Here is a 25,097-nt window from a genome sequence, read left to right as displayed (position 1 = left end):
CGCCACAGCACACAGGTGACTGCCCTGCAGTCCAGAGGTTAAGACACTGATTCCAATGCGGGGCTTGCAGGCTTAACCCCTGGTCAGGGACCTAAGACACCACATGCCATGCAACTAAGCCAAAAATAAAATAAATAATGATTTTTAAAAGGCTACAGCACAAATGGAGGCCAGGTGGAGCAGACTGCGCTCCCCCACCTGACATCTTGTGCATACCCCAGTGAGGCCGAAGCCCTCGAACTGGAACCACTTCAAGACCCACCTCGACGTCAGCCCCATAACTTTACCACCTGAATCCCAAATGTGTCGCCGGACTTGCCCTCAGCGACTGTGGACTATTTCAAAACCTGCAAAAGGAGACGTTCATTCCGAGAAAAACTCCACGCATTTTGTACATTCCTGGAAAAGGAATGCTCTTTTGGGTGCATAATCCCATCACTTCTAGAAAAAAAAATTGAGGAACCCTATAATGGCACCCCACTCCAGTACTCTTGCCTGGAAAGTCCCGTGGATGGAGGAGCCTGGTGGGCTGCAGTCCATGGGGGTCGCTAAGTCGGACATGACTGAGCGCCTTCACTTTAACTTTTCGCTTTCATGCACTGGAGAAGGAAATGGCAACCCACTCCAGTGTTTTTGCCTGGAGAATCCCAGGGACGGGGGAGCCTGGTGGGCTGCCGTCTATGGGGTCGCACAGAATCGGACACGACTGAAGTAACTTAGCAATAGCAATAGCAATAACCACCCAGTAGCCTCCAAAGGCGAGAGGGTGGAGACCACCAGTTCACACGCCCGGATAGTCACCAGGCGCTGGGCAAGTCTCCCTTCCTCTCCTCTGGCACATTGTGTAGCAGAAACGCTGCCGAAGGTCACGGACGAGCCCCAGAACAACACGCGGAGGGCGCGTGTTCACCTACGGATGAATCTGCACCGCTTTGAGCGCGGAGGAATCCGGCTGCGGGCGCTCCTCTTCCCGGGCTGTACTGACCCCTTCTGGAAGCACTGAGTACTGCAACTGCCGCCGAAGGCTGCAGTTCGTCCGTCAAGGCTGCAGGGGACCCAAGCGCCCCCTCCGGCTGCCGTCTTCCCTGGCAGTCAGGGTTTGTGTGCAGAGCTTCACACCAGAAAGACCCAGGTGCGTCCCCAGGTTCCACTGCAGTCTCCATCGTTCTGGCTTTGACTGATCTTCGTGCAGCAAGAGCTGACTCCCAGCTTGGCATTCTAAAGAAAACGTTGCTGTGCGACCCTTCATCTCAGCCACTGACGCTTCCAGAGCAAGTCTGAGGCTTCGCCTCTGGATCTTCAAAATGCTTTTGTGGACTGCCATCACTTTTCACTGTTTGCAAACATTTCTTCAGTCAGAGAAGATGCTTTGGTTCTAAAACTTTCAAGACTGAAAATAATATTTCTTTGTAATAAGTGATTCAAAGACAAAAAAAAAGTAAGCAAATGGAAAATCTGGAGATAAAAGACACAGCTGAAATGAAAAATCCACAAGATTCTGTCAAGAACAACTGGACATCCACATGAAAAGAAAAGTTAATCTAGACCCAAAACACACCCTTCATAAAAAGTAACTGATAATGGATCAGACCCCAAGGTAAAATGCAAAACTACAAAACTTCTTCCAGATAACACAGGAGGAAATCTAGATGACCTTTGGTTGGGCGATGACTTTTGATATACAAAACCAGAGGGACAATCCATGAAAGAAAGAATCGATAAACTCATTACTTCATTAAAATTAAAACCTTCTGTTCTGGGAAAAACACTGTCCAGATAATAAAAAGACGAGCCACAGACTGAGAGAATATCAGCAAGACTTACCTGATAAAGAACTCTTATGAAAAAAAGCCTGCTGTCTAAAACATACCAAGACGGACATCCTTTGTGATCCAGTGGTTAAGAACCCGCCTGCCAGTGCAGGGGACACAAGTTCAGTTCCTGGCTGGGGAGGACTCCACATGCTGTGGAGCAGCTAGGCCCTCGTGCTGCAGCTAGAGAACCCGTGAGCCAGGATGGAAGGCCCTGCATAACACGACGCAGGCCTCTCATGCCGCAACTAAGACCCAAAGTGGCCCCAGCAAAGAAAATGCAAAAGATGCCGTTATCCCCATCCTGATCTCTAGACTCATTGCGATTTCCATCAAGACCTGGAAGCTTTTATTTCCCCAGAAATCGACAAGCGAAGTGAAAGTCACTCAGCGTGTCCGACTCTTTGCAACCCCATGGACTGTATAGTCCATGGAGTTCTCCAGGCCAGAATACTGGAGCAGATAGCCATTCCCTTGGCCAGGGGATCTTCCCAACCCAGGGATCTAACCCAGGTCTCCTGCACTGCGGGCAGATTCTTTACCAGCTGAGCCACTAGGGATGACCAGAAATTGACAAGCTGGCCCTTAAAATTGGGTTTCCCAGGTGGTGCTAGTGGTTAGGAACCCGGCTGCCAATGCAAGAGACTTAAGAGACCTGGGTTCGATCCCTGGGTTGGGAAGGTCCCCTGGAGGAGAGCACGGCAACCCACTCCAGTATTTTTGCCTGGAGGATCCCGTGGACAGAGGAGCCTGGCAGGTTATAGTCCATAGGGTTGCACAGAGTCAGACACGACTGAAGTGACTGACTTAGCACACACAACCTTAAAATTACATAGAAAGGCAAAGGACCCAGAACAACAACAACAACGAAAATCTTGAAAACGAAGAACAAAGTGGAAGGACTCACATTTCCCGATTGGAAAATTGGCCACAAACCTAAAGAATCAAACAGATGCTCTTCTCGTATAAGGTCAGACATGCAGATCAATGGAAAAGAACTGAAATTACAAAACCGAATCTGTACATTAACGGCCAATTAATTTTTTACGGAAGTACCATGCCAGTTTGGTGGTTGTTTCTGTTCACTTTTTTGGTGGGGGCGCCACACCACATGGTCTGCTGGATCCTACCTCCCAGAGCAGGGGTCCGGCCCACGCCCCTGCAGGGGGACTGTGCAGTCCTAACCACTAGACCACCAGGTGTCCCAGGAGAGACAGTACTGTGTCAACTTGCTCGGGCTACAACCCCCAGTTATTCAATCAAAACATAACCTAACATAACCTAGGTGTTGCTGTGAAGGCAACTTGTAGATGACGTCCATAGTCATTTGATTCCAGGTAAAGCAAATGCTCCTACATGACCTGTTATTGTTTAGTCGCTCAGTCGTGTCTGACTCACCTGCAGCCTCCGTGGACTGTACCCACCAGGCTCCGTGGTCCGTAGGATTTCCCAGGCAAGAATACTGGAGTGGGTCCAATTCAGTTCTTTAAAAGCCCCTAAGAGAACAGCTGAGGCTTCTCTGAAAAATAAGAAATTCTATCCATGGATAACTCATGCCAGAGGTTCAGCCTGCCATTTCCAACACCTGCTCTAAGTTGTTTTAACTTGTCTAGTTAGCCATCTTGTAGCCGATTCCTAGAAACAAATACCTTAATACATATCCCCCACTGATTCTTTTTCTCTGGTTGAACCCTAAGTGACACAGGTGTCAAGATAAATCAATGAAGAAAGCATAGTCTTTTCAAAGAATGGTGCTGGGAAAATTGGATATCAACAGGGAAAAACATTAATTTAGACTCTCACCTCACAGTTCAGTTCAGTTCAGCCGCTCAGTCATATCCAACTCTTTGTGACTCCACGGACTGCAGTGTGCCAGGCCACCCTGTCCATCACCAACTCCCAGAGCTTGCTCAAACTCATGTCCATCGAATCAGTGATGCCATCCAACTATTTCATCCTCTGTTGTCCCCTTCTCCTCCTGCCCTCAATCTTTCCCAGCATCAGGGTCTTTTCAAATGAGTCAGTTCTTCCCATCACTAATTCTTCACATCAGTCGCCAAAGTATTGGAGTTTCAGCTTCAGCATCAGTCCTTCCAATGAATATTCAGGATTGATTTCCTTTAGGATGGACTGGTTGGATCTCCTTGCAGTCCAAGGGAATCTCAAGAATCTTCTCCAACACCACAGTTCAAAAACATCAATTCTTCAGTGCTCAGCTTTCTTTATGGTTCAACTCTCACATCTATACATGACCACTGGAAAAACCATAGCCTTAACTAGATGAACCTTTGTTGGAAAAGTAATGTCTCTGCTTTTTAATAAGCTGTCTAGGTTGGTCATAGCTTTTCTTCCAAGGAGTAGGCGTTTTTTAATTATAGATGGCTGTAATCACCATGTGCAGTGATTTTGTAGCCCAAAAAATAAAGTCTGTCACTGTTTCCACTGTTTCCCCATCTGTTTGCCATGAAGTGATGGGACCAGATGCCATGATCTTCGTTTTCTGAATGTTGAGTTTTAAGCCAACTTCTTCACTGTCCTCTTTTATTTTCATCAAGAGGCTCTTTAGTTCTTATTCACTTTCTGCCATGAGGGTGGTGTCATCTGTATATCTGAGGTTATTGATATTTCTCCTGGCAATCTTGATTCCAGCTTGTGCTTCATCCAGCCCAGCGTTTCTCATGATGTACTCTGCATATAAGTCAAATAAGCAGGGTGACAATATACAGCCTTGACGTACTCCTTTCCCTATTTGGAACCAGTCTGTTATTCCATGTCCAGTTCTAACTGTTGCTTCCTGACCTGCATACAGATTTCTCAAAAGGCAGGTCAAGTGGTCTGGTATTCCCATCTCTTGAAAATTTTTCCATAATTTGTTGTGATCCACACTGTCAAAGGCCTTGGCGTAGTCGATAAAGCAGAAGTAGATGATTTTCTGAAACTCTCTTGCTTTTTTGATGATCCAGCGGATGTTGGAAATTTGATCTCTGGTTCTTCTGCCTTTTCTAAATCCAGCTTGAACATCCGGAAGTTCATGGTTCACGTACTCTTGAAGCCTGGCTTGGAGAATTTTGACCATTACTTTGCTAGTGTGTGAGATGAGTGCAATTGTGCAGTACTTTGAGCATTCTTTGGCATTACCTTTCTTTGGCATTACCTTTCTTTGGCATTACCTTTCTTTGGGATTGGAATGAAAACTGACCCTTTCCAGTCCTTTGGCCACTGCTGAGTTTTCCAAGTTTGCTGGCATATTGAGTGCAGCACTTTCACAGCATCATCTTTTAGGATTTGAAATAGCTCAACTGGAATTCCATCACCTCCACTAGCTTTGTTCGTAATGATGCTTCCGAAGGCCCACTTGACTTCACACTCCTGGATGTCTGGCTCTAGGTGAGTGATCACACCAACGTGGTTATCTGGGTCATGAAGATCTTTTTTGTACAGTTCTTCTGTGTATTCTTGCCACTGCTTCTTAATATCTTTTGCTTCTGTTAAGTCCATACCATTTCTGTCCTTTATTGTGCCCATCTTTGCATGAAATGTTCCCTTGGTATCTCTAATTTTCTTGAAGAGATCTCTAGTCTTTCCCATTCTGTTGTTTTCCTCTATTTCTTTGCATTGATCGCTGAGGAAGGCTTTCTTATCTCTCCTTGCTATTCTTTGGAACTCTGCATTCAGATGTTTATATCTTTCCTTTTCTCCTTTGCTTTTCGCTTCTCTTCTTTTCTCAGCTATTTGTAAAGGCCTCCTCAACCATTTGGCCTTTTAGCACTTCTTTTCTTGAGGATGGTCTTGATCCTTGCCTCCTGTACATCACTAAACTCCATCCATAGTTCATCAGGCACTCTGTCTGTCAGATCTAAGCCCTTGAATCTGTTTCTCACTTCCACTGTATAATAGTAAGGGATTTGATTTAGATCATACCTGAATGGCCTAGTGATTTTCCCTACTTTCTTCAATTTAAGTCTGAATTTGGCAATAAGGAGTTCATGATCTGAGCCACAGTCAGCTCCCGGTCTTGTTTTTGCTGACTGTATAGAGCTTCTCCGGAGAAGGCAATGGCACCCCACTCCAGTACTCTTGCCTGGAGAATCCCATGGATGGAGGAGCCTGGTAGGCTGCAGTCCATGGGGTCGCTAAGAGTCAGACACGACTGAGCGACTTCACTTTCACTTTCACTTTCATGCATTGGAGAAGGAAATGGCAACCCACTCCAGTGTTCTTGCCTGGAGAATCCCAGGGACGGGGGAGCCTGGTAGGCTGCTATCTATGGGATCGCACAGAATCGGACACGACTGAAGCAACTTAGCAGAGCTTCTCCATCTTTGGCTGCAAAGAACATAATCAATCTGATTTCGGTGTTGGCCATCTGGTGATGTCCATGCGTAGACTCATCTCTTGTGCTGTTCAGAGAGGATGTTTGCTGTGACCAGTGTGTTCTCTTGGCAAAACTCTATTAGCTTTTGCCCTGCTTCATTCTTTACTCCAAGGTCAAATTTGCCTGTTACTCTCAGTATCTCTTGACTTTCTACTTTTGCGTTCCAGTCCCCTATAATGAAAAAGACATCTTTCTGGAGTGTTAGTTCTAGAAGATCTTGTAGGTCTTCATAGAACCGTTCAACTTCAGCTTCTTCAGCGTTAGTGGTTGGGGCATAGACTTGGATTACTCACCTCACAGTATATACAAAAATTAGTACAGAAGTTATTCACAGACCTAAATATAAGAGCTAAAACCATAAAGCCACATAGAATAAAACAGCGAATCTTTACGATCCTGGATTAAGCATGATCCAGCATAGAAACAAATTAATAAATATCACTTTATAAAAATTAAAAACTTCTGTACTCCAAAAGACATTTTTAAGGGCACTACCCAGTATCTTGTAATAACCCTTAATGGGAGAGAATCTTAAAAAAGAATACACATATACTGAACCACTTTGCTGTCCATCTGAAACTAGCACAACATTGGAAATCAGCTATATTTCAAGAAAAATCTAAAAAACAAAACATTTTAAAATTATTTTAAAAAACTGAGAGAAAATATTTACAAATTATGTAGCTGGTAAAGAGACTTACAGCTAGACTATATGAAGACCCCTTGCAAGTCAATAATGAGGCAAACATCTCCAATGATAGGAATGGCTGATAAGCACATGGAAAATGGTCAGCAGCACTAGCTGTTAGGGGGATGCGAATTGAAGCCACACACTAGTATCAGCGACAAAAAAGACTGCCAGTAACAAGCTTTGGCAAGGACTCAGAGAAACCGTCACCTCACACACTGCTGGTGGGATGAAGAACGGCAGTCACTTTGGAAAGCAGATAGGAAGTTTCTTTCAAAATGACACACACAAAAATTTATATGACTCAGAGTCCCACTCCTTGAGATTGGTTCAAGATAAATAAAAACACAGGTCCACACAAAGAAATTTTTGGCTAATGTTCCTTGCACCATTTATGCATAGAAGCCAAAAAATGGAAACAGTGCCAATGTCCATTAACTGGTGAGTGAGTAAAGGAAGTGCCTTTGATCCACTTAATGGAATCCTATTTAGCAATAGAAAGAAAGACAGCATCTGCCAGTATGTCCTAGGGCACGGGTGAACCTCAAAAACATGCTAAGTGAAAGAAATCAGACACAAAAAACCACAGAAGATTCCATTTGCATGAAATGCATTTTCAAAAGGGCAACCTGTAGGGACAGAAAGAGGATTAGTGGTTTTCAGAGAAACAGGTGGAAACAGGGACTCGTGGAAGATGAGCAGGATGGCTTTCTGGATGATGAAAACATTCTAAACCTGAATTGTGGTGATATTTGCACAATTCTGCAAACTTACTAAAAATCAATTCTTGCTGTTCAGTTGTTAAGTCGTGTCAGACTCTTTGACGCCACAGACTGCAGCACGCCAGGCTTCCCTGTCCTCCACCATCTCCCGGAGCTTGCTCAAACTCATGTCCATCAAGTTGGTGCTGCTAACCAACTGTATCTCATCCTCTGTCATCCCCTTCTCCTCCTACCTTCAATCTTTCCCAGCATCAGGATCTTTTCTATGAGTCAGTTCTTTGCATCAGGTGGCCAAAGTATTGCAGCTTCAGCTTCAGCATCAGTCCTTCCAATGAATATTCAGGATTGATTTCCTTTAGGATGGACTGGTTGGATCTCCTTGCAGTCCAAGGGACTCTCAAGAGTCCTCTCCAACACCACAGTTTGAAAGCATCAATTCTTCGGTGTTCAGCTTTCTTTATAGTCCAACTCTCACATCCATACATGACTACTGGAAAAACCACAGCTTTGACTAGATGGCCCTTTGTTGGCAAAGTAATGTTTCTGCTTTTTAATATGCTGTCTAGGTTAGTCATAATTTTTCTTCCAAGGAGTAAGCTTCTTTTAATTTCATGGCTGCAGTCACCATCTGCAGTGATTTTGGAGACCGAGATAATAAAATCTATCACTGTTTCCATTGCTTCCCCATCTATTTGCCATGAAAATGGGCCTGGATGCCATGATCTTAGTTTTTTGAATGTTGAGCTTTAAGCCAGCTTTTTCACTCTCCTATTTCATCTTCATCAAGAGGCTCTTTAGTTCTTCTTCACTTTCTGCATATCTGAGGTTATTGATATTTCTCCTGGCAATCTTGATTCCAGCTTGTGCTTCTTCCAGCCCAGCGTTTCTCGTGATGTACTCTGCATAGAAGTTAAATAAGCAGGGTGACAATATACAGCCTTGACATACTCCTTTTCCTATTTGGAACCAGTCCGTTGTTACATGTTCAGTTCTAACTGTTGCTTCCTGACCTGCATACAGGTTTCTCAGGAGGCAGGGAAGGTGGTCTGGTATTTCCATGACTTTAAGAATTTTCCAGTTTGTTGTGATCCACACAGTCGAAGGTTTTAGCATAGCCAATGAAGCAGAAGTACATGATTTTCTGGAACTCTCTTGCTTTTTCTATGATCCAGCGGATGTTGGCAATTTGATCTCTGGTTCCTCTGCCTTTTCTAAATCCAGCTTGAATACCTGGAAGTTCTTAGTTCATGTACTTTTGAAGCCTGGCTTGGAGAATTTTGAGCATTACTTTACTAGCGTGTGAGATGAGTGCAATTGTGCGGTAGTTTGAGCATTCTTTGGCACTGCCTTTCTTTGAGATTGGAATGAATACAGACCTTTTCCAGTCCTGTGGCCACTGCTGAGTTTTCCAAATTTGCTGGCATACTGAATGCAACATTTTAAGAGTATCATCTTTTATAACTTGAAATAGCTCAACTGGAATTCCATCACCTCCACTAACTTTGTTTGTAGTGATGCTTCCTAAGGCCCACTTGATTTCACACTCCAAGATGTCTGGCTCTAGGTGAGTGATCACACCATTGTGGTTATCAGGGTCATGAAGACCTGTTTTGTATAGTTTTTCTGTGTATTCTTGCCACCACTTCTTTAACATCTTCTGCTTCTGTTAGGTCCATACCATTTCTGTCCTTTATTGTACCCATCATGGCATGAAATATTCCCTTGGTATCTCTAATTTTCTTGAAGAGATTTCTAGTCTCGCCAATTTTATTTTTAAAAATCAATTAATTGTCCACTTAAAATGGGTAAATTTTGTGGCATGGAAATGATACCTCATTCAAACTGTTTTTGTTTTTTTTTTAAATAAACAGACAAGAAAACTACAACATAAAATAGAAGCTCAACCAGACTGATTAAGGCTGTAAATTTAGGTGGCTAAAGTATGAAGAGAACGAGATGGTAATTATCCTGAGAGTTGGGTGTCATAGAGCAGGGTGGGGAGAGGGTGTGGGGCAGGCGTGGGGGAGTCAGTGAGTAGAGGGGAGGCCAGCTCGTCCAAGAGACTGGCTGTGTCCTATTTCTTGGCCTGGATGGTGAGCACAAGAGTGTTTGCTTTACAGTGAAGCTGTATTTTATTTTATTTTTGGCCACACTGTATGGTTTTGCGGGATCTTAGCTTCCCCACCAATGACTGAACCTGGGCCATGGCAGTCAAAGCACTGTGCCCTAACCACTGGACTTCCCACCAGACATATGTTTTGTTTTATAGACATTTCTTGATGTATGTTATATTACACAGCAATACCAACCAAAAATGTATTGTTTCTGAGAATAAGTCAAACAAAAATGAGCAAGACCTGTCTTCGGCAAATTACAGACTCTACTGAAAGACATTCAATCAGGCCTTAATAAGTGCAAAATAGTGTAAAGGGGTCGTTATTCTCCAAATTGACCTGTAGAGTCAATGCAATTCTGATCAAATCCTAAAAGGCTTTTCAAAGAATCTGACAAAGACTTCCCTGAAGGTGCAGCGGTTAAAGCTCTGCACTCTGTACTCTGTTAAGGCTGTGTAATGCAGAGGGCGCCGGTTTTGCCCCTGGTCAGGGAAGTTGCTCTGCCTCTCCTCCAGATGGGCTCTTTGGTTGTCATGGCCCCTGCCAACCTGCCCTGTTCCCCATAACATCAAGTTCCCCGTCTTGTTCTCCGGATTTGCCTTTGGTATATCATACTTCTAATACCCTGAATTGCAACTCCTCTGCTATTTTCGAATAAACTTGCTTCTGCTGGTAAAATAACTGGCTATCACTTATTAAGGTTGATCTATATGGTGTCAGAAGTGGAATCTGGGGTCCTTGCAGGCTCCATTTACCTGAGGGACCTGCGGCCGCCCCTGGCCAGCACGCAGCCCCCGGGGAGCCTGGCCCCAAGGTGTGCGATATTTCAGTCAAAGGAAGAAATAGCTCTTCTCCTAAGATGGAATCTGTTGTTTGGGAATGTGGTTGATCAACTTGACACGTTGGCCACATGGTACCCAATGTAAGAAAATGAAAAGAAGAGGCAAGATGATGTCCTTTTCCCATACTGTGAAACCAAAAACAAACGCCTTTTGTGAGACCAAGCTAACAAACCTCTGGCGGTGCAGAGTACTTCTGTTTGAAGAACTTAACAGTAAGATAGAAGAAGTACTTTCAAGCTGAGACCTGTAGGTGTACAAAGATCTAAAATACATATTGAGTAGGCCTGATCATCTGAATCCCATTCAATCGAGAAAGCGTGGCTATGAGTTGGGTCGTCTGCTATCTGTGGCCCTTGACTATGTTTGTGGGCCATACAGGTGGGCACAGTTTGTTTTCTTTGAGCCTATTACCCTGAGGATGTGCGAAGATTTGCCTTATAACACTGCCTTCATGCCCAATCTTCTGAATCACTATGACCAACAGATGGCAGTTTTAGCAATGGAGGTTCCCAGATTGTGGTGAGCCGTGTCCTCGGCTGGTGGGCCTGAATTTAGCTGGCGATCCTACTGAAGGAGCCTCAGTGGCAGTGTGAGGGACTCTGGCTTTTGGTGTCCCTGAGAGTTGAAAATTGATCCTGATCTTGGCTGTTCCTTTTTGCACATGCGTGATTGTTCACCTCCCTGTCCAAATATGTACTTTAGGAGAGAAGAGCTTTCATTTGCTCTGTATTTCATAGGATTGATTTCCGTCATTTGCCTCTCTGCCATGTTGTTTACTTTTTTAACTTTTTTGATTGATGTGATAAGATTCCAGTATCCTGAAAGACCCGTTATAATTTACACCGTCTGCTGCATGATGGTGTCATTAATTTTCTTTATTGGGTTTTTCTTGAGGACCGAGTCACCCACAGTGCATCCAGCCCTGCACAGTATAAGGCTTCCACAGTGACCCAAGGATCTCATGACAAAGCCTGTATCATGCTTTTTATGATACTCCATTTTTTTTACTTTGGCTGGCAGCATTTGGTGGGTGATTCTTACCATCACATGGTTCTTGGCAGCTGTGCCAACGTGGGGTAGTGAAGCTGTTGGGAAGAAAGCCCTGCTGTTCCATGCCAGTGCATGGGGCATCCCTGGAACGCTGACCATCATCCTTTTAGTGATGAATAAAATTGAAGGTGACAATAAAAAAAAAAAAGAAGTGGGATCTGAAGGAGGTGAGCCCCAAGAGACTATGGACCCTGGAACTGAGCGAGCCCCTCATGCTCATCACTTCCCTGGGTCTCATCTTGGACTCCACACTCCATTCTTTCTGCGTCTTGAGCTCTCTGACTTGTTCGGGCTCTGGAACGGCTTTATCCTCTTACGTGGAGGCTTCATCCTTTCTGGGTCAAGGCTTCATCCTTGGTGAGAACTTGGCTGTCTTCTGGGGAGTGCGGCAGTGACATTATTGGGGGATGAGCTAACTGGAATCCAGTGATTTGTTTTATTCCTTTTGGAATCCGGTCTAGGACTCCAGCAACTTTCTTGGGCTTCCAGAACTCAGGGAAAAGGGATCCTGGGCATCCGAACTCTCTGAGGGTGGCCCTCCCTCAGGGGCTCCGGCAGGTCCATGTTTAAAAGCTTGGACCCTGACAGGCTTGCCCCCCGCAACATGTTCATTTTTTATAAAGTGGGCCAAACAAACTAAAAGTAATCTGGAATTAAGATGGCCATTACAGGGAACTTTAGGTCTTCCCAAACTCATTTTTCTTAAGATTCAATTGGAGCATTGTGGTTCTAAAATTGAACAAAAGGAATGGGATATTTATTTTCATTGGTACCTGGAAATTTCCAAATGTGCGCAAATTTCCAGGTACCAATAAAAATAAATATCCCATTCCTTTTGTTTAATTTTAGAACCACAGTGCTCCAATTGAATCTTAAGAAAAATGAGTTTGGAAGACTCAAAATTCTCCAAGCCACGCTTCAGCAATATGTGAACCATGAACTTCCTGATGTTCAAGCTGGTTTTAGAAAAGGCAGAGGAACCAGAGATCAAATTGCCAACATCTGCTGGATCATGGAAAAAGCAAGAGAGTTCCAGAAAAACATCTATTTCTGCTTTATTGACTATGCCAAAGCCTTTGACTGTGTGGATCACAATAAACTGTGGAAAATTCTGAAAGAGATGGGAATACCAGACCACCTGATCTGCCTCTTGAGAAATTTGTATGCAGGTCAGGAAGCAACAGTTAGTACTGGACATGGAACAACAGACTGGTTCCAAATAGGAAAAGGAGTTCGTCAAGGCTGTATATTGTCACCCTGTTTATTTAACTTATATGCAGAGTACATCATGAGAAACCCTGGACTGAAAGAAACACAAGCTGGAATCAAGATTGCCAGGAGAAATATCAATAACCTCAGATATGCAGATGACACCACCCTTATGGCAGAAAGTGAAGAGGAACTAAAAAGCCTCTTGATGAAACTGAAAGTGGAGAGTGAAAAAGTTGGCTTAAAGCTCAACATTCAGAAAATGAAGATCATGGCATCTGGTCCCATCACTTCATGGGAAACAGTGGAAACAGTGTCAGATTTTCTTTTTCTGGGGTCCAAAATCACTGCAGATGGTGACTGCAGCCATGAAATTAAAAGACGCTTACTCCTTGGAAGGAAAGTTATGACCAACCTAGATAGTATATTCAAAAGCAGAGACATTACTTTGCCAACAAAGGTCCGTCTAGTCAAGGCTATGGTTTTTCCAGTGGTCATGTATGGATGTGAGAGTTGGACTGTGAAGAAGGCTGAGCGCCGAAGAATTGATGCTTTTGAACTGTGGTGTTGGAGAAGACTCTTGAGAGTCCCTTGGATTTCAAGGAGATCCAACCAGTCCATTCTGAAGGAGATCAGCCCTGGGATTTCTTTGGAAGGAATGATGCTAAAGCTGAAACTCCAGTACTTTGGCCACCTCATGCGAAGAGTTGACTCATTGGAAAAGACTCTGATGCTGGGAGGGATTGGGGGCAGGAGGAGAAGGGGACGACAGAGGATGAGATGGCTGGATGGCATCACTGACTCAATGGACATGAGTCTCAGTGAACTCCGGGAGTTGGTGATGGACAGGGAGGCCTGTTGTGCTGTGATTCATGGGGTCGCAAAGAGTCGGACACGACTGAGCGACTGATCTGATCTGATCTGATCTGAAAGTTCCCTGTAATGGCCATCTTAATTCCAGATTACTTTTAGTTTGTTTGGCCCACTTTATAAAAAATGAACATGTTGCGCGGGGAGAGCCTGTCAGGGTTCAAGCTTTTAAACATGGACCTGCCGGAGCCCCTGAGGGAGGGCCGCCCTCAGAGAGTTCGGTTGCCCAGGATCCCTTTTCCCTAAGTTCTGGAAACCCAAGAAAGTTGCTGGAGTCCTAGACCAGATTCCAAAAGGAATAAAACAAATCACTGGATTCCAGTTAGCTCATCCCCCCAATAATGTCACTGCCGCACTCCCCAGAAGACAGCCAAGTCCTCACCAAGGATGAAGTTTCTGAAGCCTCAGGCTCCTTGAGATCCCTTCCCCCAGCGGGTTTGTCTCTGGCGCCCTCTTGTGTCTTCTCCACTTCCTTCTTCTCAGACTCCACCCGCTTTGTATCTGACTCCACCCCTTTGCATCTGACTCCACCACCCTAGTTTTGTCCTCTCCTGTCCGCTGTGGAAACCTGCCCCTTTAAAATCAATCTTCTTAGGATCCTACTGCTAAACCCCTAACTATGGAGCAAATAAATAACTAGAAAGAAACATTAAAATAGCAAATGCCCTCGATTTTTTATAATATAGAAATATACTCCAAAACTCCTAGGAGAAAACGTGCTTTCTGTTACTATTTGTTGAAATCTTGCTAAGTCATGCATTATGTTTGTAAAGGGGAATTTTGTTTTAAGTTAGTCCACCTTAAGGGGGCCATTAAAATGGAGGATTCCAAACGTCCTGATGGACATCACCAGATGGTCAATACTGAAATCAGATTGATTACATTCTTTGCAGCCAAAGATGGAGAAGCTCTATACAGTCAGCAAAAACAAGACCGGGAGCTGACTGTGGCTCAGATCATGAACTCCTTATTGCCAAATTCAGACTTAAATTGAAGAAAGTAGAGAAAATCACTAGACCATTCAGATATGACCTAAATCAAATCACTTACAATTATACAGTGGAAATGACAAATAGATTCAAGGGATTAGATGTGATAGACAGACTGCCTGAAGAACTATGGAAAGAGAGATAAGAAAGTCTTCCTCAGGCCACCACATTCACCCTCTGCGATGGCCCACACTCTGTGGAGTGTGCTTCTCTCTGTATCTGAATAAATGCACTTCTTACCAAAAGAAAAAAGAAAAAAAGAAAGCCTTCCTCAGTGATCAGTGCAAAGAAATAGAGGAAAACAACAGAATGGGAAAGACTAGAGATAGCTTCAAGAAAATCAGAGATACCAAGGGAACATTTCATGCAAAGATGAGCACAAAAAAGGACAGAAATGGTAGGGACCTAACAGAAGCAGAAGATAATAAGAAGAGGTGCCAAGAATACACAGAAGAACCATACAAAAAAGATCTTCATGACCCAGATAACCACGATGGTGTGATCACTCACCTAGAGCCAGACATCCTGAAATGCAACATCCAGTGGGCCTTAGGAAGCACCACTTTGAACAAAGCTAGTGGAGGTGATGGAATTCCAGTTGAGCTATTTCAAATCCTAAAAGATGATGCTGTGAAAGTGCTGCACTCAATATGTCAGCAAACTTGGAAAATTCAGCAGTGGCCACGGGACTGGAAAAGGTCAGTTTTCATTCCAATCCCAAAGAAAGGTAATGCCAAAGAAAGCTCAAACTACCACACAATTGCACTCATCTCACACACTAGCAAAGTAATGCTCAAAATTCTCCAAGCCAGGCTTCAAGAGTACGTGAACCGTGAACTTCCAGATGTTCAAGCTGGATTTAGAAATGGCAGAGGAGCCAGAGATCAAATTGCCAACATCCGCTGGATCATCGAAAAAGCAAGAGAATTCCAGAAAAATATTTATTTCTGCTTTATTGACTATGCCAAAGCCTTTGACTGTGTGGATCACAATAAACTGTGGAAAATTCTGAAAGAGATGGAAATACCAGACCACCTGACCTGCCTCCTGAGAAATCTGTATGTAGGTCAAGAAGCAACAGTTAGAACTGGACATGGAACAACAGACTGGTTCCAAATGAGGAAAGAAGTACGTCAAGGCTGTATATTGTCACCCTGATTATTTAACTTATATGCAGAGTACATCACAAGAAATGCCAGGCTGGATAAAGCACAAGCTGGAATCAAGATTGCTAGGAGAAATATTAATAACCTCAGATATGCAGATGACACCACACTTACGGCAGAAATTGAAGAAGAACTAAAGAGCCTCTTGATGAAAGTAAAAGAAGAGAGTGAAAAAGTTGGCTTAAAACTCAGCATTTGGAAAACTAAGATCATGGCATCCAGTCCCATCACTTCACGGCAAATAGATGGGAAAACAGTGGAAACAGTGGCAGACTTGATTTTTGGGGGCTCCAAAATCACTGCATATGGTGACTGCAGCCATGAAATTAAAAGACACTTACCTCTTGGAAGGGAAGTTATGACCAACCTAGACAGCATATTAAAAAGCAGAGACATTCCTTTGCCAACAAAGGTCTGTCTAGTCAAGGCTATGGTTTTTCCTGTGGTCATGTATGGATGTGAGAGTTGGACTATAAAGAAAGGTAAGCACCGAAAAATCGATGCTTTTGAACTGTGGTGTTGGAGAAGACTCTTGAGAGTCCCTTGGACTGCAGGGAGATTCAACCTGTGCATCCTAAAGGAAATCAGTCCTGAGTGTTCATTGGAAGGACTGATGCTGAAGCTGAAACTCCAATACTTTGGCCACCTGGTTCGAAGAGCTGACATTTGAAAAGACCCTGATACTGGGAAAGATTGAAGGTGGGAGGAGAAGGGGACGACAGAGGATGAGACGGTTGGATGGCATCACTGACTCAATGGACATGAGTTTGAGTAAACTCCGGGAGTTGGTGATGGACAGGGAGGCCTGGTGTGTTGCAGTCCCTGGGGTTGCAAAGAGTTGGACACGACTGAGCGACTGAAATGAACTGAACTGAATTCATAGGACTGAACTGCGTAAGCGTTTGTAAAAGCCTCACAGAAAACCAACTGCCTTTATATTTTGTTTTCCAGACACCATGTGCCCCTTTCCCCTCTCCTTTAAGCTGTCTGCATGTGCACGCGTGCTCAGTCGCTCCGTCGTGCCCCACTCTTTGCGACCCCACGGACTGTAGCCCGTCCGGTTCCTCTGTCCATGGGACTCTCTAGGCAAGAAGCCTGGAGTGGATTGCCATGCCCTCCTCCTGGGGTTCTTCCCGACCCAGGGATTGAATCCGAGTCCCCTGCGTCTCCTGCATTTGGCAGGCGGGTTCTTCACCACTAGCGCTACCTGGGAAGCCCTAAGCACTCTATACCTTACGCTTCGGTAAAGTGCATCCTTGCGTCAAAGGTTGACGTTTACATTTTTCTCCCTACCTGGTCCCTCAAGAGCTCTGAAACTCTTATTTAATATCAGCTTTTCATGACAGTGGACCTATCTGCACGGGTTTGATGGGGTCTGTTCTCCCCGGAACAGAACACCCAGCGCACGTGGCTCTGCCTCTCTGATCCGCAGCTGAGAAAGGGAGAAACGTTTCTGCACTGCCGCTGTTGAGAATAACCAGCAGGGGACTCCCTGGTCGTCCGGTGGTTAGAAATCCCCATTCTCACTGTCAAGGGCCTGGGTTCGACCTCTTGCTGGGGCACTAAGATCCCACGTGCCGCGTGGTGCAGCAAAAAAATAAAAAGTTTAAGAAGGTAACCAGTTGGAATTAACATACACACGACTGTACAGAAAATAGATCACCAACAAGGACCTGCTCTAGCACAGAGAACCACATTGTGCTGTGCCCCTGAAACCAACACATCGTTGTAAATCAATTATACATCAATTGACTTTTTAAAAAACTCAAAGAATAAAAATCACTGGGCTCTGGCAGAGCACCCCTTTTGCTGTGCCCTCTCGGAACACCAAGACCCTCACACCATGCCCCAGAGGCCGGAGGTCCTAGAAAAGGCACCCCTAAAAGGACCCCCTCCAGCCTCGCCTGAAGGGCACTGCGAGGGCCTGGTGACTAGCCGTTGTGCCACCCAACTCCAGGGAGGAGGCTCCAGGTCCAGTGTCACGTCTAAAGGAAGCACCAAACCCCAGCTGGACCTGCACGCCGTCTGCAGACCTGAGGATAAACACCCATCAGGATCTGAAGCAGGGGGACACCAGCTTCCCCACAATGTCTGGATCTAGTCTGTGCACCTTCATTTCAACACAGCCCCTCACCTCGTCCCTCCCCCACAACTTCCCTCCTCGGAAGGACAACTCCCTCCTTCGTACTTCCCAATCCCTGGAGAAAGGGGGCTTCCCTGGCGGCTCAGACAGTAAAGAATCCGTCTGCAATGCAGGAGACCTGAGTTCGATCCCTGGGTTGGGAAGATCCCCCGGAGAAGGGAATGGCTACTCACTCCAGTATTCTTGCCTGGATAATCCCATGGACAGAGGAGCCTGGTGGGCTACAGTCCATGGGGTCACAAAGAGCTGGACGTGACTGAGTGACTAACACTTTCCTTTCTGGAGAAGGGGACCACCTCTCTGATTGCCTGATTTGCCATCGGAAGCCTCAGCCCACCCAACGAAGTGAGGACCCTTTGGTTCACTCTCTAGGTAATTTCACTGGGGCTCCAGACGCTGCTGTCTGTCCAGACTGCTCCTCGGGCCCACATGACACAGCGAGGAAGCCGAGCCCGCCTAAACGTATTCTGATAGAGTAGGGAGTTGAGCCCACCTAAACGTATTCCTTGCTTCAGTGCGACCTGACTCTGGGATGGGAAAACAAGAGCTTCTGAATACCTGCGTGGACAGTTCTGTGGGGCTGCCCATGCAAGCTGAGTCACCTGTAGACTTGCTGACACACGGGCACATCTAAGTAGCTTCCTGGTGTGTGATCACATCTCAGCCTCGGTGAAGTGATGTCAGTGCCTCTGACTGGTGAAGGAATCCCAGGTTCCATCACACTGGTTGAAGCTTTGTGTATGCACACTCCCTGCGTGCACCTTCTTATGTGGAAGTTTGGGGGAGAGCCATTATGCGTGGGCAGCCTCTCGTCTTGATGGCTGGAAAACAGGACGGTGTGCCCTGCTGTGTTCACTGTTCTGTTCTCCCTGCATAACTGAACAGAAGCCTCACGTGGATCCATCCCATTAAACCTCTGTAACTGCCTTAAGCAGGAATTCGCAGGAGGCCCAAGGACTGCAAGGAGATCCAACCAGTCCATCCTAAAGGAGATCAGTCCTGGATGATCATTGGAAGGACTGATGTTGAAGCTGAAACTCCAATACTTTGGCCACCCAATGCAAAGAGCTCACTCATTGGAAAAGACCCTGATGCTGGGTAAGATTGAGGGCAGGAGGAGAAGGGGACGACAGAGGATGAGATGGTTCGATGCCATCACCGACTCAATGGACATGGGTTTGGGTAATCTCCGGGAGTTGGTGATGGACAGGGACGCCTGGCGTGCTGCGGTTCATGGGGCTGCAAAGAGTCAGACACGACTGAGCAACTGAACTAAACTAAGAGATTCTGGCTTTGCCTCTGTAGGAAGACCCTTCCTCCCATGGACAGGAGTGAGCACCAGTGAACATGTGTGTGTGTGTTACTGATCCACTTTGCTGTACATCTTTCTCTCTGTCAAACGGTTAAGTGTCTGCCTGCAATGTGGGAGACCCAGGTTTGATCCCTGGGTCGGGAAGATCCCCTGGAGAAGGGAATGGCAACCCACTCCAGTGCTCTTGCCTGGAAAACCCCATGGATGGAGGAGCCTAATAGGCTACAGTCCACGGGGCCGCAAAGAGTCGGACATGACTGAGCGACTTCCCTCTCGGTTTCCCTCTGTAGGGAGATCCTTCCTCCCATGGACAGGAGTGAGCACCAGCAAACGTATGATCAGGAATCCCTCCTGGACGCTAGGAGAGTTAGCCGACTCCAAGGCAGTCTCAGCTCAGCCACGGTCACTTAACACATCGGCCACAGTGGTTTTGGATAAACACATGCCTGTGATCACTACCTGCTGAGCAAGCAGGTGTCTGCAATAGCAAACTCCTCTTCCTGAAATGGTTAAAAGCCTCTGGGGAAGTAGAGACCCAACGACAGAAAATTAAAGAGCAAGCATGGCTGTCACCTGGAGTCCGCTCTTCCGGGTGTGTCCACTAGATGCCTGCAGGTCTGGCTTCCGGTTTAGAACCAGCGTGCAGACTGGGCGTCCCCGGGAGCCCCGGAGCTGGGAGGAGTACGGCCTTTCGGGGCAGGACGTGCCCCCTCCCCATCCCTTCCTGCTGGGGCCCAGGGTCTGAGTGCTGGCTGGACAGGCTGACCACTTCCCTCTGCCGGGAGGGCCCCAATCCCCTCCTGGACAGACGGCTCACCGTCTGAAGCTGACCACCACGAAGGGCGGGTGAAGCAAAGGGCTCTGACCCTGGGGGACCCTCAGGGAGGGGGCCTGTCAGGGGCTCTAGAGACATCAGCCCCTGTGGGCCTTGAGGCCTCAGGAGGGCAGGGCCAAGGCTGAGTGCAGAGGTGGGGTCTGGAGCCCCGGCACAGCCCCTCGCCGTTGGCAGCACCCCCGCCGGCCCCCCTCTTTCGTCGCTGCTGCTCCCCAGTTGTGCTCCAGGCCCCCTACCTCCCAGGTTGCTCCTTCCTCCCAGTGGGCGGCTCCAGGCTGACCCTGTGCCCATCAAGGAGCAGCACTGAAACCACTGCACTGGCTCCCTTGGGAACCCAGCACAGGAGGTGCCCCAAAGTTCAGCGCTCACCGCCCCCCTCCCCTAGGAGCCACCAAGGCTCCTGCAGTCCTGCCCCTGCTCCGGAGGCCGGAGCCTGGAGGGCCTGGGGCTGGGGAGGAGCCAGGCTGGCAGGAGCTGGGATGGCAGGCATGAGGCCCGGCCCCAGGCCTGGGATGCACTGGGGACCAGGGAGGGAGCCCTATTAGAGGCCTCCAGGGAGTTCCGCACCCTGGAGCCGGCGGGGTGCTGGGGTGCTGGGGTGCTCGGGTGGGCAGGACCCCCATGTGGGCCCACAACCTACTTGGGTCACCCTGAGGCCCCTTCTGGAGCATTCAGGGGGCTCCCCTGGATCAGCTCATTGGGTGGAGCGCCCACCCAGCCCTTTTCCTCTCGGGGAGCCCCTGGGCCCAGGAGGCCATGAGAAGTCCAGGCCGGCCCAGGCGGTCCTGCCGGAAAAGTGGCGAGGAAGGTGGGGTGGGGTGGGGGGTTCGTGTGCGCGAGTGCGGGTGTGGCCACTGCGGGTGCTCTGGAGTCGTGCTCATATCCAGCTCTGCAGGGACCCCTGTGCGACCCTCGGGGGGCTGCTCGCTGTCTGTGGCCATCTGCCCACTAGACCACAGGGACAGATGGCCCACTCCTGGGGTGTGGGCTCCAGGGGACACACCGGCGATGGGGATGCTGGCTGAGTTATGGACCAGCAGGTGGCAGATGGGGGCTGAGGGGCTTGGCACTGGCAGAAGAGGTCAGAACTGACCCGGCCCGGCCCCCCCACTCCAGGTCCCATCGTGAGCCGGCAGCAGGCCCGACAGATTTATTCGGGCCTCACAGGCCGTAGCATACCCACAGTTCCCCCCTCCAACGACCATGGCCACACGGATGTCCCGTGGTGCCCGCGGCAAGCCACCGCGTCCAGGCGCGCCTGCGCTACAAGAGGTTGACCGCGGCCACCACCTGCTTACAGCCGTTGACGGCGAACTCGCGGCCGGCCACGCGGTAGTAGCTGAGCTGCGCGGCCAGCAGCTCGGCGCGGGCCTGCTCGGGGAAGAAGCCCTCCCCGGCCATCTCGTCCCGGAAGCAGTTGACCACGTCCCGCTTGTCCAGCAGCAGAAAGGGCACGATGGCCGCGGCCTCCCACAGCGGGTGCTGGCGGACCAGCAGTGCGTGCAGGCTGGCGCGCAGCTCCTCCTCCGCCACGCGCAGCTCCTCCGCCCCGTCGGCGCGCCCCGCGCGGGACGCGTTCTGCAGCACGAAGCGCGTGACCTCAGCGCCGCCCGCGCCGCTGAGCAGCACGTAGACGGCGTTGTGGAAGCGCGGCGGCCGCTGCGGCTGCAGGAGGCCGTGCAGCTCGTCCAGCAGCGCCGGCGGCAGCAGCTCCGCGTCGTCCAGCACCAGGAGCGGGGTCTTCTCCTCCGCCTCGGCCCGCGCCAGCACATCGGCCACACGCCGCGCCAGCTCCTCGCGGCAGCCGGGGGCGGCGCGCGGCGCGGGGCAGTGGTGGCGCGTGTGGTACTGCAGCACAAGCGCGCCGTCCTCCAGCACTGCGCGGAAGTGGCGCACCAGCAGGCGGCCCACGTGGCTCTTGCCCACGCCGCTAGGCCCGTGCAGCGCCAGGAGCAGCGGGCGGCTGTGCACGTGCGTGGCCAGGTAGTCCCGCAGCAGAGCCACGAGGCGGCCCACGGCCGCCGGCTGCCCGAACACAGCGCGCTGCAGCGTCTTCTCCAGCCCGTCGAGGTCATAGCGCAGCGCGTTGTCGTCCAGGTTCTCAATGGCGTTGAGCACCTGGAAGCCCACGATGGCCACAAGCAACAGCAGGCAGCGCTGGGCGCGGCTCTGGCGCTCGGCTCGCGGCCCGAACTTGCGCGAGGTCTCGGGGTAGAGCACCAGGCGGCTGCGCCGGCGCCGCTTCCGCGCGGGTCTCGAGGCCCGCTCGGCCGGCCCGTCGAAGGTGAAGAACTGCGGCTGCTCCCGGGGGACGCGCAGCGCCGCAGCCCCGGGGTCTGGCGCCACGGCCGGCGAGGGCGGCCGCCGCTTGCGCAGGAGGTGCACTTGGTGGCGCAGGCGGACGACGGCGCGCACGGGGGCGATCACGCTCGGGCTGGGGGCGACCGGGGCCGAGGGCTCGGGGCTGGACTGGCCGCGGTCCATGGCGCGGGGGCGGTGCTTGGCATGCAGGTCGCCCTCCCTGCAACAGGAAGGCGGGGATGGTCTGCAGACTTCCGCCTGGCAGACTGGGACCCTCCCTCGGGATCTCACCCCCGCTGCGAGGCCCCCCGGAGGGCGGCCCGCTGCCGGGAGACCGGGACCAGCCTCTGCCCAGGAAACGCCTCCCCACGGGGCCCCAATGCAAATCTCTCGGGTCCTTGCATAAACAGCCTCGGGCCTTGAGGAAGTGACTGCGCGGGGTGGGGGTGGGGGGCGCAGTTTATCGGCCGGCAGGCCTCCCGGGCTTCCTGGAGGAAGGGTTCGTGCCGGCCAGGCGCCAACTAGGGGTAAAGCAGGGTCAAGGCCGGCCCCGCCCCTGCTGCAGCTCGCCTGCCGGGCGCCTAGAGGGGCCAAGGCGAGCAGAGGTCCGAGCACCCCGGAGCTCGGAGGTGTCCCACACACGAACCCTGGGCTGGGGGGTACGGGGGGTACTTCTCTCCAGATTGGGCTCGAGCCCCGTTCCCGAGCTGAGGCCAGGCCTCCCAGCCCCAAAGGAGGATCCTCCCAACATCCCTCCGGTGGACACACGAATGGGGGTGGGGGACGCCGGGAAAAGAGATGGGTGGGGGTGGGGTGAAAAGATGGACAGAAAGACAAAACAAGGAGAAGGAGGGATAGTCCATGAGGAGATAGCTGGAGAAAGGTGGGGTGATGCCCTGGCCCACCCCAGTACCTGCAGCTGCGTCAGATCAGGCTCTCAACTGGCCCCCAGACCGGCACGCCTGCCCACGCCCGAGGCTGGGGCTGGCCACTCAAGAAGCCGACAGAGCGGGCTTCCCTGTGCAGGTCAGGGTGGTAAGGGGCCTCACTGGGTCAGCGACACCTGCGGGTACCCTGGGAGCGTCCGGACTGGAGAAAGCCCTGGGGAGGTTTCCGCTTCTTTGCAAAGGAAGTGAGTCAGGGGTGCGGCGCGGGCGGGACTTAGGCTGGACGGTGGCGCCAGAGGGGAGGCCTGGCGGGCTTGCCCAGGTCCCCAGCCGATGGGTCACCTACCCTCCTCAGCCCTGCAGACCTCCTAACTCTGCCCAGCCCAGGACACCCCCAGGACGCACCTCCCCTCCCCTGGGGCCACGGACCCCAAGCTCCCCAGGGATCTCTCCTCCTGCACCTGATGCCTCAGGGCCCGTGGTGAGGGGGATGGGTGTGTCCAGGCTGCCTGTTCGAAGGAGCGGAGGGGGTGGGAGGTCCTCTCCCCCTTCTGCTCCCTCAAGCCTAATCTGGGGGCCCTGCAAAATAGGGTTCATTTCTTTTTCCTCGCTCTTCTGCCAGGACCCGGTTCCGTTGCCCCCACCCATCTCTGCCTTTGTCCCCTGTACCCCAGTCTAAAGGTCCCCCAGAGACAGGGCAGCACACGGACAGAAGCCCTAGAACTGGGGAGAAAGCCCCACACTGGCTCCGGCCCTAGTGGGAGAGCAGATTCAGCAAGAACTTGGGCCAAGAGTTGGCAGGTGGAGACTGGGTCCTTCCCCAGCCACCAGCTTCACGCGGCCCCACCCGAGCAGGCTGGCCAGCCTGGAGCGCCCTCTGCTCAGGAGCTTGTGTCTGCAGGCTGCCCGGGGCAGGTCTGCTAACCAGTAGAGCCCGCAAAACCACACTGGCTCTGAGCCCAGCTGTGTCCCATGGGCGCTGGCGGACCTGAGCCCCCCGATCCTGTCCTGCCCACGGCCCCTGATCCTCCCTGTCTTTCCTCCTCCACACGGGTCCCTCTGCCCAGCGCACCACCCCTCCCCTCTCCCTAGCTTCCCTCCACCTCCTTGCACGACCTGCATTCAGGGAAGTATTGGTCGTGGGCTGGGGGTTCCGCCGTCCCCAGAAGACGGGGCCCCGGCCTGTCTACGTGTCTGCGCTCTCAGGCAGCCTCACTGAGAAGCCACGGCTGCTGCACACCCTCCCCCCAGCCTCGGACCTGCCCCTGTCACCTGCCTGCTGCCTCTGCGCTGAGCCAGGGACCCAGGCACCCCTTGGGCGTCCCCCATGTGGCCTCCACTCAGGGGGACAGGACAGAAAGGCGTTATCTGTTCAGGCCTCTGCTGGGCGTGGGGCCCTTCAGGATCTTCAGGCTTCCTGTAGTCTCTACACTTCTGCCTGAGGGGAGGGCAGAAGCCTTGAAGGGCAGATGCAGAAAAAGATTGGGGGGTAGGGAGGAGCGCGGCCAGGTCTGTCCTCAACCGGTCAGCAGCTGCCTCTACCAAATGCTGGCCTGCCAAAACTTCTGGGGTCCAGAGCCCCAACACGGGGGTGAGGAGGGGGGTACGGGGTGTGGCAGGAGTCAAGTCAGGCCTTGGAGGGCCCAGGGCTAAGGCCTCTCCCCTGCCTCCAGGGGGACGTCTCCCCTTCACCCCCACCCCACCCCACTGCACCCTCCCTGGGAGGTACTCCCACCCCTCCTCCAGCCCACGCCCCACCCAGCCCAGAATTCAGGTCCCTGTC

General features: G+C 50.3%; 1 protein-coding gene and 1 pseudogene across 1 annotated transcript; one reads left to right on the top strand and one right to left on the bottom strand.

The window, feature by feature from the left end:
- Positions 1-916: 916 nt before the first annotated feature.
- On the top strand, positions 917-12,200 carry LOC133256635 (frizzled-3-like; annotated as a pseudogene).
- Positions 12,201-12,962: 762 nt separating this feature from the next.
- On the bottom strand, positions 12,963-24,992 carry TOR4A (torsin family 4 member A). Its single transcript, XM_061434278.1, has 2 exons — positions 23,341-24,992; positions 12,963-22,647 (listed from the first exon to the last, which is right to left on the bottom strand). Exon 2 carries the CDS (start codon positions 22,608-22,610, stop codon positions 21,390-21,392), a length of 1,221 nt encoding a protein of 406 aa, XP_061290262.1. The 5' UTR covers positions 22,611-22,647; positions 23,341-24,992; the 3' UTR covers positions 12,963-21,389.
- Positions 24,993-25,097: the final 105 nt, after the last annotated feature.

The sequence above is a fragment of the Bos javanicus genome, chromosome 11 (assembly GCF_032452875.1).
Source record: "Bos javanicus breed banteng chromosome 11, ARS-OSU_banteng_1.0, whole genome shotgun sequence".
In the NCBI taxonomy this organism is placed as follows: Eukaryota; Metazoa; Chordata; class Mammalia; order Artiodactyla; family Bovidae; genus Bos; species Bos javanicus.
The sequence above is the reverse complement of the archived record's forward strand: the minus strand, read 5'-3'. Positions and strand labels throughout refer to the sequence as shown.